The sequence below is a fragment of the Gavialis gangeticus genome, unplaced genomic scaffold (assembly GCF_001723915.1).
Source record: "Gavialis gangeticus isolate Ggan-Ray unplaced genomic scaffold, GavGan_comp1, whole genome shotgun sequence".
Classification (NCBI taxonomy): domain Eukaryota; kingdom Metazoa; phylum Chordata; order Crocodylia; family Gavialidae; genus Gavialis; species Gavialis gangeticus.
Genome location: NW_017729032.1, coordinates 197778213 through 197791643, shown reverse-complemented (window position 1 = coordinate 197791643; position 13431 = coordinate 197778213). Strand labels below are relative to the sequence as shown.

The following is a 13431-nucleotide window of genomic DNA, read 5'->3' as shown; positions in this document are numbered from 1 at the left end:
GTCTAAGTGATCCCTATGGATGTAGCTAAGAACCATAAAAGCATTATGTATGGGATGGAAAGGCTACAATTGCCTTATCTCAGAACCCACAGCACACATTGTCTCATGAGTTTTAGCAGAAGCATGTGAATCAATCAAATCATAAATATTTGGTTCTAATTTACCATGGCCCAGATTCTCCTCTCTCACCAGTGTAAATCAGGAGTAACTCCTGAGTAATATACGAGAATATAAAGTACCAAGAAAAAAGAATCACACTTCATGACTGCACCGATCCTTTGCCTCTTAATTTAATCCTTTTCTAGTGAAATAAGCATACAAAAACCAAGCATTGCTGTTTAGCTGGCATTCCATTCCAAAGTAAGATGAATAATACAGTAGAATGTGTACAGTAATTTTTGTATTCCAATTTACAGCCCAACTTTATTTTCACTATAATACATACTAGTTCTATAGCATGAAGGGTGATTTTGCACTGTGAACATAGATTTGCTTTTCATTATGCTTTAGAGTTTATTTTTCATTATGCTTTCTTTTGTAATGAATATTTTTAACTTCCTTTCTAAGGAATTCAGCGACTCTGATGGTACAATGTACTACAGGAGGTATCTGGAAGTTTCCAATACTGTTAATTGCCACTGAGCCAGACGTGGATGATGTCATCAATATTGAAGCAGCTGGCTTAAACAAGGAATCACTAGTTGGCTTTAGGCTTACAAGTCAGACAAGGTAATGACATCAAAACAATACGCGCGCGCGCACACACACACGTATGCATGTGTGACCAGTGTTTGAATATGTCCTATGGGCCATGGGGTTGGGCTGGTAGACAGTCATGGATCTGGGACTTCCCACTACCCACCATATACACATAATGCAGGAAAAATGTGAGACCTGAGACTGTGGTAGAAAGCAGGCATTTCATCCATGTGGGGTGTCTGTTCTGACCCAAAGAGATGATTTGTAGAATACAATTTATCCCTGGTATTTGATCATCAAATGGGACAAATTGGTCTGATACAACAGTAAGAATCCCATGGTATGTGACATTATGAAGCTGTGACCCAATCTTGTTACTAAATTAGGTCTCTTTAAAAAGCTGTGTTGCTTCCCTAAATTGTGGAAGTGTACCACTCAGAAATTTTTCTTTTGCTTTTATTATATAAGAAGTCAAAAGTCCACCTCTAATATGCTTTTTAATTAAATAATATCATTTTGTCTGAGTTCATTTCCTTTTCCATTGTCAGTACCATTTTCCTTGGTGGTATTAAAATAGTAATATCTTTTTTATGAGTCCTGTAAAAGATTGTCAGTAGTAATCTCAGTCTGATTGTAAAATAATTAATTCCCAGGATTGTCTTATAATTGTATAAAAGTATTATGTAAAGTATATATACTTCTCCAGTATAGTGCAAGGAAGTGAGATTAGCTGTGAGGTTTTTATTCCAATGAATTAAAACTATTGAAAAAATGAGCTAGAAACAAAAGTATAAAGCTAGTATTTAATCGGTTCATGGGTGTCTTTTTTTACTGAATAAAATGGCAGATGAATTAATAAATATATAGTTTTTAAATATATATCTATGTTTGTCATCATTGCAACCCTAGAATGAAAAAAATGCCTTGGTCCATCTTGCTCTTTTTTTAAAGAGCTTACTTCCAAAAGCTGAATATGGAAATTGGCAATTGTCAGAGGTTTGGATGGCTGTCAGGACTGATGTTTTCTCAAGACATTGCTAAAGGCACCTATAATGATATTCAAGTTACCAGCTTCAATAGACTAGGCTGTTTCAGGTACCCAAGTGAAGAAATTGCACTAGCAATGCCATAATCTGCTGGTAGATGTTTGATAGTAGTGAAGAGATATAATGTCCTCAAAAAAGGCATAATGAAGTCTGAATCATTACAGTTATATAAAAGGATCCTAATCATTTTACTCATATTCCACTGCTCTAACTAAAAGGTTATGGACCACAGATGCGTATGCAGAAGCTGAGAAGGTACGCTTGTGTCTGTGCAGAAGTCTGAATCAAATGTGCTATCTTACTAATAAAAGGGCTTTTAAAGAGAGTATGATGTCTAGTGCTACTAATTGGAACATTTCTCCTTTTTCCTGTTTTTCAGGAAATCTAATAAAGCAAATTCAGGAAACAGGCACTATGTTGTAGGCTGCATGCTGTCAGATGGGCTTTGCTTTGTTCTTTTAGGCAGTCCAGAGGCAATGGTCAGGGGTTTTGAGTGTGATTCTTCTGTACTAATCTGTGCTGGCTGTTTCTGATCACCTTGTTCTCAAGGTGTTTTCAAAATAGATCCCTTGAGGGCCTGTTCCATGATCTTTCAGTATCACAGTCAGGCTAACTGGTCTGCAGTTCCCCAGATCCTCCTTCTTCCCTTTCTTAAACTTGGGCATTATATTTGTCCTTTTTCAGTCTTCCAAGACCTCACCCGTCTTCCATGCAAATGGCTCTGAAATTACCTCAGTCAATTCCTTCAATACCCCAAGGTGCATCCCATCTTGCTTTGCCAACTTGAAAGCATGTAGTTCTCTAAATAATTTCTAACATGTTCTTTTACAACTCTGGGATATTTGTCTCCTTCCCTATCCTTCCTGCTAACTGCATTCAGCATCTGGTAGCTGCCAGGTTAGCCAACCTTTGCCAAGTAAGTCCGAGCAGCCAATTAAAGGAAATCAGTGTAGTTAATATTAGGGGTGCACCTATAGAGATTTTTGGGGCTGATACCAATACCTGATTTTTAAAGAGGCATATCAGCCCATACTGATCCGGTTTCCGATACCAGCCTGGCAGCTTGAAGAACAGTGTCCAGCTGGTAACTCTGTTGTGGTGGAAGGGGTGCAGGGAGGGAAGAGGTGTTTGGGCGGGGCAGATCAAGGTCCCTGTTGTGAGGGAGGAGTGGGTCTGGGCTTGGGGCAAGTGCTGGGACAAGCGCTGTCCAGTTGGGGTGGGGCAGGCATGGGACAGAGCCACAGCTTGTCCAGGGGGTGCGAGGAGGGGGGCAGGGCAGCTCATCCAGCACTCGCCTGCTCGTCTGGTGGCCCCCGCCACTGGTCCCGCCACTTGTCCAGGAGGGCATGGGGAGGAGGAGTGGCGTGTGCCCCTGGATCTGGATAGAGCAGGGTGGGGCGGGCTGGGCTGGGCTGGGGTTTAGTGGTTAGGGCAGGTACTCAGGAAGTGAGAAACCTGGGTTCTAGGACCTGCTCACCCACAGGGGTGTTTGAACCTGAATCTCTCTGAGTACATCTACATGTGCTATTGACACACAGCAATAAACTATGGTGTAAAGTGCACCGGAGTTTATTGCTCCCAGGTGCCACATTTGGACATGTATCCAGGACCTCAGCACAGTGAGCTGGGTCAGAGCAGCCCTGGCTGGCAGGGGACCCAGGTGGTCAGCCTGCAAGCCTGGAGCTGCTCTGACATGGCTCACTGTGCTGCATAGGGCTGACTGGGACATGAGGGTGCTGCAGTGCAGAAATAACAGGCAGGCAGGTCTCTTGCTTGTTCCCCAGCCAGCCCCATCAGCATCTACATGTGCATTGCTGTACACTAAAGCACTCAGCTACAGGGTGAGGCAGATTTAATTCATTTCCTAATATGGCCACATGTGTAGATATTGAGACTTTACTGCAGAGTCAATTAGGCACCTCTGCAGTAAAATTCTCATGTAGATGCACCCTTTTTGCTATGAGGACAATGCTTTAAACCATTCAATAAGTCAGTGAGTATGAGCCCAGGAGAAAGAGAATAAGATAGCATGTGGGTGACTCAGCGAGATGCCTGTTGGCTTGAAAAGGAATAGGCTCTGGGTTCTATCAAAGTATAAAGGAGGGGGCAAAAGTGGCCAGCTGGACAGCTAGAAAACTGCCTATTCTATTTAGACTTGTAAAGAGAAATAGAATTCTATCCTTTGGCTGTTCTTTGGGTCTATTGGTTATATTTCTAATTTCAAAGGTGTGCATTTTTTCTATGCCTTCAGAATTCCAAAGGGAAAAATGAAGCCTACTTTCCAGTAACAACTTTGAAAAATACCTGTTTTTACTGCTATATTTCATTAAAATGATCAGTATGTTGAAATTAGGCATTCTATAAGAAAACGTGTTCTCTCTCTCTCTATATATATATGGATATATATAATAGTTTAAATTCTGATGACAGTCTGACCTTTTTTACAATTCTGTGACATTCTACCATCATTCCAGAGATGTAATTAGAAATCTTCATATTAATATTTCCCACATAGTGGCACCTGCAATTAAAAATATTGACTGAGCTTCATTTTTTCCCTATGTACAGTGCAAATGTTGATAATGGAAAATGTAAAGAAGGATTTTCTAAAAACTTATGATCATGCTTTGTAGTGTTTGATGTTTAGTATACTAAGTCTTAGGACTTGCTATTGTGGAAGAAGTTAACTCACCAATATTTCCTTAATACAGAGAAAAATAAAAAGGAAACTTTACCTTCACAAAGAAGGTGAAAATCCTTGATTTACTTATGCTTTAGGAACATGAAGCAGCAAAGCCTCTATGCTACTCCAGTACAATAGAACTGCTATATTTAAAATAATCCTGTGACTCAGTTACTTCGCCATGTGTCACTGTTTTTGCAGGTTCAGAAATTCAGAGCTATCGTTCAAAGGCGGCAGGATCATTAAATATAAAATCTGTCCTTGTGTCTAAGGCCCAGGTTTTAGATTGATTGATTAAGCTTAAGTTGCTTTCAGATAGGTACATAATATAATCAGTAAGGATAAAGGATGGGGACTTGGCAATTCACTTGTGGTGTCATCATTTTGTGAAAAGTATCCATCATTTCTGTAGCCTTTGTGAAATAACACTTCATTTTCTAGAATTTCACAATATCTAATATCAAGATTTTGTAGAAATGTAAAAATGTGTAGGTTATCAGACAGCTGTTTAGAATGTCCATCGGCAATTCTGCCATAATGAGTTTTACTTGCAGTAATTGAACTATTTTTGGACACTGCAGCATCTTGTAAGTACTGTCTCCCTATGGACTTTAATGTCTTCTGATGATAAATATAGGTTAATCTTCTCTGGCTGAAAACAGGTATATTTAGGCAAAATTGCTATAGCTTTCCTTGAAGAAAATGACCCAGATTATATTCTACCTCAAAATCTCAAAGTATGAAATGTTCCATTATCAACATTTGCACTTTATGGCCTGGTGATGAAACGAATGTCATGGAAGGGAGCATAAGAGCATGAGTAGATCCTATAAGGTGGATCCTTAATCTGGGGGGGCACCCGCAGAAGCTGCCAATGGCAGTGGCCCTGTCATTGGGAGCACTAGCCCTACCAACAGGATCTGTGTTGGCTGTTGGGGGGGGGCACGAGCCCTGTCTGGGGGGCACGTGCACCCCCATGAACCCCCTACCAGTCAGCTATGCACAAGGGTCTGGCTTCTATTTCCAATACTATTTATGTATGTTATCCACTAGCCATGTCTACACAAGACAGTGACTGTGCAATCATTACTGCGGAGTCATTTAGTATAACAAGTACTAAATGTATAAACAAGTTTATGTATGACTTCTGCCCCTAGTTTAAATGACTGCACAGTAACCTGAGTTACTGCAAAGCAGTGCCAATGAATGCCTTTTTTGTGATGTGACTGCACAGTAGCCTAATGCTATTGCTTATTAGTGTTGTGTCATGGTTTTTGCCACACAGATTTCATAGATATTAGGGCTGGAAGGGACCTCGGAAGATGGAGTCCAGCCCCCTGCCTAAGGGCAGGAAGTCAGCTGGGGTCAAAGGATCCCAGCATGATAAGTGTCCAAATGCTTCTTAAAGGAGTCCAGAGTCAGTGCTTGCAACACCTCTGGAGGGAGCCTATTCCAGGTGTTGGGGGCTTGGACAGTAAAGAAGTTTTTCCCTATGTCCAGCCTGAAACGGTCTAGGAGGAGTTTGTGACTCTTGGTCCTTGTCATCCCTTGGGGCGCCCTGGTGAACAGACATTCCCCTTGATCCTGATGCACACCCCTTATGTACTTACAGCCTGCCACCAGGACTCCCCTGAGCCTGCGCTTTTCCACACTGAAGAGTCCCATGGCTCTCAGCCTCTCTTCATAAGGCCTATTGTCTTGCTCTCTGATCATGCACGTGGCTCTCCTCTGGACTCTCTTAAGCTTCTACACATCCTTCCTGAATTGTGGAGCCCAGAATTGGATGCAGTACTCCAGCTGTGGCCTCACTAAAGCTGAGTACAGTGAGAGGATGACATCCTGAGTTTTACTTGAAAAGCATCTGTGGATGCAAGCCAGCATTTTGGTCGCTTTACTAGCAGCAGCATCGCATTGGTAGCTTATGTTCATTTTATGGTCAATCATGACCCCCAAGTCCCTTTCGACCTTGGTGCTAGCGAGTATAGCACTGCTGCACCTATAAGCATGCTGCAGGTTATTTTTCTCCAAAGTGGAGTACCTTACATTTGTCAGTATTGAAGGTCATCAGGTTTGTATCCGCCCACTTTTTCAGCCTATCCAAGTTAGCCTGGATCCTCCGGTGTGGACTCTCTACCCCAAAGTTTGGTGTCATCTGCAGACTTGGTCAGTCCACTTCTGACACCTGTATCAATGTTGTTTTATAGATTTCATAAACATTAGGGCTGGAAGGGACCTCGGAAGATCATCAAATCCAGCCCCCTGCCCCAGGGGCAGGAAGTCAGCTGGGGTCACAGGATCCCAGCAAGATAAACATTCCATTTTCTCTTGAAGGCATTCAGAGTAGGTCCTTGAACCTTCTCCGATAGCAGGCTATTGCAGACCTTGGGGGCTCAGAAAGTAAAGAAATTCTTCCTCATGTCCAGCCTGAAACGGTCTTGCAGGAGTTTATAACCATTCGATCTTGTCATCCCTTGGCTTGCTCTGGTGAACACCCCTGATAAACTTATAGATGGCCATCAGATTGCGCCTGAGCCTGCGCTTTTCCAAGCTGAATGTCCCATAGCTCTCAGCCTGTCATTGTAAGGTCTGTATTCCTGACCTCTGATCATGCATGTGGCTCTTCTTTGGACTCTCTCAAGATTCTCCACATCCTTTTTAAATTGTGGAGCCCAAAACTGAACATAGTACTCCAGCTGTGGCCTCATTAAGGTTGAGTACAATGGGAGAATAACATCCTGGGATTTGCTTGAGAAGCATCTATGGATGCAAGCCAGTGTTTTCCTCGCTTTACTAGCCGCAGCATCACACTGAAGGCTCATGCTCATCTTGTGGTCAATCATGACCCCCAAGTCCCTTTCATCCATAGTGCTAGCCAGCATAGCACTGCCAGGCCTATGGGGATGCTACAGGTTTTTCTTCCCAAGGTGGAGAACCTTGCATTTTTTGGTGTTAAACACCATCAGGTTCTCATTGGCCCATTTTTTGAGCCTGTCAAGGTCAGCCTGGATCGCCTTCCTGTCATCAGGTGGGGATGCTTTGCCCCAGACTTTGGTGTCATCGGCGAACTTGGCCAATCCGCTTCTGACTCAAATGTCCACATCATTAATGAATATGTTGAACAATATGGGTCCAAGAACAGAGCCTTGGGGGACCCCACTGGTCACAGGGCACCATGGTGATTGACTTCTGTCAACCACCACCCTCTGGTTTCGACCACGGAGCCAATTCCCCAGCCAGTGGATTGTGGTGGACCCAAGGCCACAGTTGGCCAGTTTTGCCAAGAGGGGATCATGGGATACCAGATCGAAGGCTTTTTTGAGGTCAAGATATACAACATCCATCTCCTCTCCCTTGTCCACGTGATAGGGCACCTGGTCGTAAAAGGAAATAAGATTGGTCAAGCAAGACATACCCACAACAAACTCATGCTGTCTGTCCCTCAGGAAGTTGCTATCAGCCAGTCTGTTAAGAATGGCCTCTTTGATATTTTTTTCTAAGACCTTTCCTGGGATAGAGATCAGGCTGATGGGCCTGTAGTTTGCCGGATCCACTTTCCTCCCTTTCTTGAAGATAGGCACCACATTGGCCTTCTTCCAGTCTTCGGGCACTACACCAGAGTGCCAAGAGTTCATGAAGATTCATGCCAGGAGCTGGGCTATGATGCTAGGCAGCTCCTTGAGTACTCTTGGGCGTAGATTGTCAGGGCTGGGTGACTTGAAGGTGTTCAGCCTCTCAAGGTGTTCCTTCATGAGGTCAGCATTGATGGAGGGCATGGGATCATCCTCACCCGGGCCTCCCTGTCCCGTAATGGGCAAGGGCATTGCATGGGATTGATGAAAGGCCGACACGAAGTACCCATTTAGTAGGTTTGCTTTTTCCTGGGTGTCGGTTGTCAGTTGTCCCATCTGGTTTAGCAGGGGTCCAGTGTCGCCCTTGCTTTTCCTCTGGCTCCCCACATATCTAAAAAAGTTTTTTATTATCCTCAATACTCGAAGATAGTTGGAGTTCCGTCGCAGCCTTGGCTTTCCTGGTTCACTCCATCAGAATATTCCTCCTTGGAGGTGGATCCCATCCTCCATCCTTTGCAGGTCTTCCTTTTAAGCCTCAGGAGGTCCACCAGTTCCCCTGAGAGCCAAGGGAGCTGCTTCTCCCTTTTGCTGCCTTTCCTCCGAGACAGAACAGCATTAGCTTGTGCATCAAGGATCACTCCCTTGAGGAGGAACCACTCTTCCTGATCTCCCCTCCCCTTTGGGTTGTAGCCCTTTAAGGCCTCACCAACAAAGACTTTGATAAAGACATTGATTGAAGGGAACAGGTCCAAGAACAGAGCCTTGGGGGACACCACTGGTCATGGAGCACCATGATGATTGGCTTCTATCAACCACCACTCTGTGAGTCCAGCCTCAGAGGCAGTTCTCCAGCCATTGGACTGTAATGTAGCCGAGACCACAGTTGGCCAATTTTTCCAGGAGGACATTATGGGACTCCAGATTAAAGGGTTTTTTTGAAATCCAGAAATATGATGACAATCTCTTCTCCCTTGTCCAGGTGATATGTCACCTGGTCATAGAAGGAGATGAGATTGGTCAGGCAAGACCTACCTGCAACAAACACATGGTGGCTGTCCCTTAGGATGTTGCCATCAGTCAGCTTGTCAAGAATGGACTCTGATGATTTTTCCAGACTCTTTTGAGGGATTGAGGTCAAGCTGATTGGCCGGTAGCTCCCTGGATCTACTTTCCTCCTTTTCTTGAAGATGAGCACCACATTGGCCTTCTTCCAGGCTTCAGGTATTTCACCTAGACACCAAGAGTTTTTGAAAATCTTGGCCAGTGGTTGGGCTATGACTCCTGCCAGCTCCTTTAGTATTCTGGGGTGCAATCCATCAGGACCCGTTGACTTGAAGGTGTCCAGCCTCTCAGGGTATTCCTTTACAAGGTCTACACCGATGCTGGGTATAATTTCACCCTCACCCTGGCTGTCCCTCATCTTGCTAGGCAAGGTGGACCCTTGGGGTTGATGAAAAAGTAACATGAAGTACCCATTAAGCAGTTTAGCTTTTTCCTGGGAGTCGGTTGTCAGTTGTCCCATTTGATTTATCAGGGGTCCAATGTTACCCATATTTTTCTTCTGACTCCCCATATATCTAAGAAATGACTTTTTACTGTTCTTGATACGTGTAACCAGGTGGAGTCTGGTTGCAGCCTTGGCTTTTCTGGTTCTCTCTCTATAGGTATGGACCAGTGCAGAATAATTTTCCTTTGTGGTGATTCCTATCTTCCATCCTTTATAAGCCTCTCTTTTTTGACTTAGGAGGTCCATGAGTTCCCTGCTGAGCCAAGGGGGTTGCTGTGCCCTTTTGCTACCTTTCCTCCAAGATCCCTTGTGCCTCCAGGATTGCTCCCTTAAGGAGCTATCACTCCTCTTGGACTCCTCTCCCTGCCCAGTCTCAGTCCCTTAGTGCCTTGACAACAAGCCTCCTGAGCTTATCAGAGTCAGCTTTCCTAAAGCCGAGGACTTATGCATTGCTGACTGACTTGCTGACTTTGTGATGGATAGTAAAAGTGACCAGCTCATGGTCACTGTCTCCCAGCTTTCCTTCAATCTTTAGGTTGCTGGTCATCCCCTTTAGTGAGTACCAGGTTCAGCAGTGCATTAGCATAAACTGCTTGGTCAGGTAGAGTTCATCCACGCACATGAGGAAGCTTTGCAGCTGATTGGATTTGGCTGAGTGCTCTTCCCATGAGATGTCTGGGTAGTTGAAATCTCCTGTGACAACCATGCACCGAGAGTGTGTAGCCTCATCCAGTTCCCTGGCAAATTCCTGGTCAATCTCTTGTTCCTGGTTGCGGGGGGGGGGTCTATAGTAGACTCCTACCATTGTGTCTCCTGTGCTTTGTTCCCCCTGTATTGTAACCCAGAGGGTCTCTAGTCACCCTCCCTGAGTGCCAATGTCAGCTTGAAGGGATGTGTAACTATCCTTGACATAGAGAGCTACACCCCCCACCCCTTTTATCTACATGATCTCTCCTATACAAAGTATAGCCATCTATACATGTGGCCCAGTCATAGGTGGTGTCCCACCAGGTCTCTGTTATCCCTATGAGATTGTAGTCTTTCTTGTTTAGTAGGAGGAACAGTTCCTCCTGTTTGTTCCCCAAGCTCCTGGCATTGATGTACAGACACCTAAGCATTCCATTGGGAGCCCCAGGCTTCCTCACATTCCCAGGAGGACACCATTCCAGGGCTGGGGTAGGAGTAGAATCCCTTGGGTGCCATAGTCTGTTGGTTTTGTAGCTATTGCCTAGCAGGCTTGCTCTGATGGTTGCCCACCCATCCCCCGGCAGGCTTAGTTTAAAGCCCAGTCAAGCAGGTCAGCCATTCTGGTTGAGAAGAGCTTCCTCCCCAGTGAAGTGAGGTGGAGGCCATCTCTTTCCAGCAGACCACTGCTTCTCTCACCAAAGAGTGGACTGTGATCGTGGAAGCCGAAACCTTCATGATGACACCAGCGCCGCAGTCTTCGGTTGACTACCTTGATCTCTTTCTCCCTCCTCAGCCCATGACCCGTAACTGGGAGGATAGAGTTAAAAAACACCTGCACTCCCAATCCCCTAAGCCCCACTCCCATGACCCGGCTGGGATTACTCTGAACCATGTCATGCATGCCCACATGGATAAAGGAGCATGGGGCAGTGGTCGGAAGGCCAGATAAGCTTGGGGATCTTCTTTGCCATGTTCCAAATGTGGGCCTACGGGAGGCAGAAGAGCTCGCGGGCTAGGGGGTTGGGGTGGCAGATTGGCCCCTCAGATCCCCCTCAGGAGGGAGTCTTCCAAAACAACCACTCTGCGTTTTGTCTTAGAGAGAGCAGGGATGGTAGCTGTTGATGGGCTTCCTTTGCCTGCAAGAGCTGGCAGATCTGCAGGCTCTGCTGGGCCTGCAAGAGGTACATACCTGTTGCAGAGCTCCAGAAGGCAGGGAACCTTGGTGCAGCGGGCCCCGGGGCTGTTCACAACCTTGGTCCAACCTCCTGGATGGACAGTGTGGGAGATCCTCAAGTCTCCCCTTGTCCTGGGAGGTGACCCTGGTTGACCCTCGGCCTTCATGGGGTGAAGGGCCTGGCAGTAGGAGTCAATCTCCTGCTCACCATCCCTGATTCATAGATTCATAGATGTTAGGGTCGGAAAGGACCTCAATAGATCATCGAGTTTGACCCCCTGCATAGGCAGGAAAGCGTGCTGGGTTCAGATGACCCCATCCAGATGCCTATCTAACCTCCTTTTGAGGACCCCCAGGGTAGAGGACAGCATCACCTCCCTTGGGAGACCATTGCAGATTTTGGCCACTCTAACTGTGAAGACGTTCTTCCTAATGTCCAGTCTAAATCTGCTCTCTGCTAGCTTATGGACATTATTTCTTGTGACCCCCAGGGGCACCTTGGTGAGCAGAGCCTCACCAATTCCCTTCTGCGCCTCCATGATGAATTTATAGGCAGCCACAAGGTCACCTCTCAACCTTCTCTTGAGGAGGCTGAAGTGGTCCAGGTGCCCTAGTCTCTCCTTGTAGGGCTTGGCCTGCAAGCCCCTAACCATTCAAGTGGCCCTTCTCTGAACCCTCTTCAGGTTATCCACATCCCTCTTGAAGTGTGGCACCCAAAACTAGATGCAGTATTCCAACTGTGGTCTGACCAGTGCCGATAGAGAGGAAGTAGCACCTCCTTGGTTCTGTTTGTCATGCATCTGCTGATGCATGGTAAAGTGGAGTTAGCTTTGCTGATGACTTAATCACACTGACGGCTCATTTTCATTTTAGAGTCCACTAGGACTCCAAGATTCCTTTCCGCTTCCATGCTACCAAGCAGGTCATTTCCTAGGCAGTAGGTGTGCTGGACACCTTCCTCCCTAGGTGCAGCACTTTGCATTTCTCCTTGTTAAATTGCATTCTATTATTTTCTGCCCATTTGTCCAACCTGTCCAGGTGTCTGCCTGTAGTTGTTCCCTGCTCTCCAGTGTGTCAACTTCTCCTCACAGTTTTGTATCATCCGCAAACTTGGACAGAGTACACTTCACTCCCTTGTCCAAGTCACTGATGAAGATATTGAAGAGTATCGGTCCAAGGACAAATCCCTGCGGGACCCCACTCCCTTCCAGGTCGATACCGACCCATCCACTACCACTCTCTGGGTACAGCCCTCTAGCCAATTTGCCACCCACCGGACTGTGTAATCATCCAAGTCACAGCCTTATTCCCCTCTCAGGCTCCTCTTCTCTAGACTAAATAAGCCCATTTCCCTTAGCCTGTCCTAATAAGTCATGTCCCCCAGCCCCTGAACCATTTTGTTGCCCTCTTCTGGACTCTCTCCAATTTGTCCATATCTTTTCTGCAGTGTGGGGCCCAAAACTGAACACAGTACTCCAGATGTGACCTCACTAGTGCTGAATAGAGGGGAATAATCACTTCCCTTGACCTACTGGCAACACAGCTACCACCCATGCATGGCAAAAGGCATGATTGTTGGCTTATGCATCAGATCCTATCATTCCTTATAGCTGGTGCAGAGGGAGCCCTGGATCACAATCCTGGGCTTTCGCCCGCATGTAGCAAGCTGATGAGGCTCCCAGCCACAGGAGCACATCATGCATCTCCCATATCTGGGAGTCCCATCAGCTGATACAGTTCACAGCTGCTGGGGGACACTCTGGTATATGGTATGTCCCCCACAGCTTTGAGACTCTTAATTTCCTAGCACACTTCCAGAGGTGACACCAAACAAGTCTTTAGTTCCTAGAGTGCTCAAATAGCAGCCTGCAGCTGCGAGCTCCTTCAGTCCACAGTCCTGGCTGACTTAGCGAGTAAGATCAACTTCATTGTGCATTCCTCCATGTAGGACTGGCTAAGTTCCACCTGCACACTGCTCTCTTTTCCCCTTACTCCAGCCTGGGGTTGCCAACCCTTCAGCATTGCCCTGGAGTCCTCAGGAATTAGATATATATCTCCAGCAAACT

General features: G+C 45.9%; 1 protein-coding gene across 1 annotated transcript in view; it reads left to right on the top strand.

Annotated features, from left to right (window-relative positions):
• Nucleotides 1-13431, top strand: part of LOC109302302 (cilia- and flagella-associated protein 47-like) — a 536681-nt gene that overhangs the window by 482722 nt on the left and 40528 nt on the right. Inside the window, exon 18 of the mRNA XM_019523864.1 lies at nucleotides 568-729. Within this exon, the coding sequence (XP_019379409.1) occupies nucleotides 568-729 (162 nt within the window). The remainder of the gene's footprint in view (nucleotides 1-567; nucleotides 730-13431) is intronic.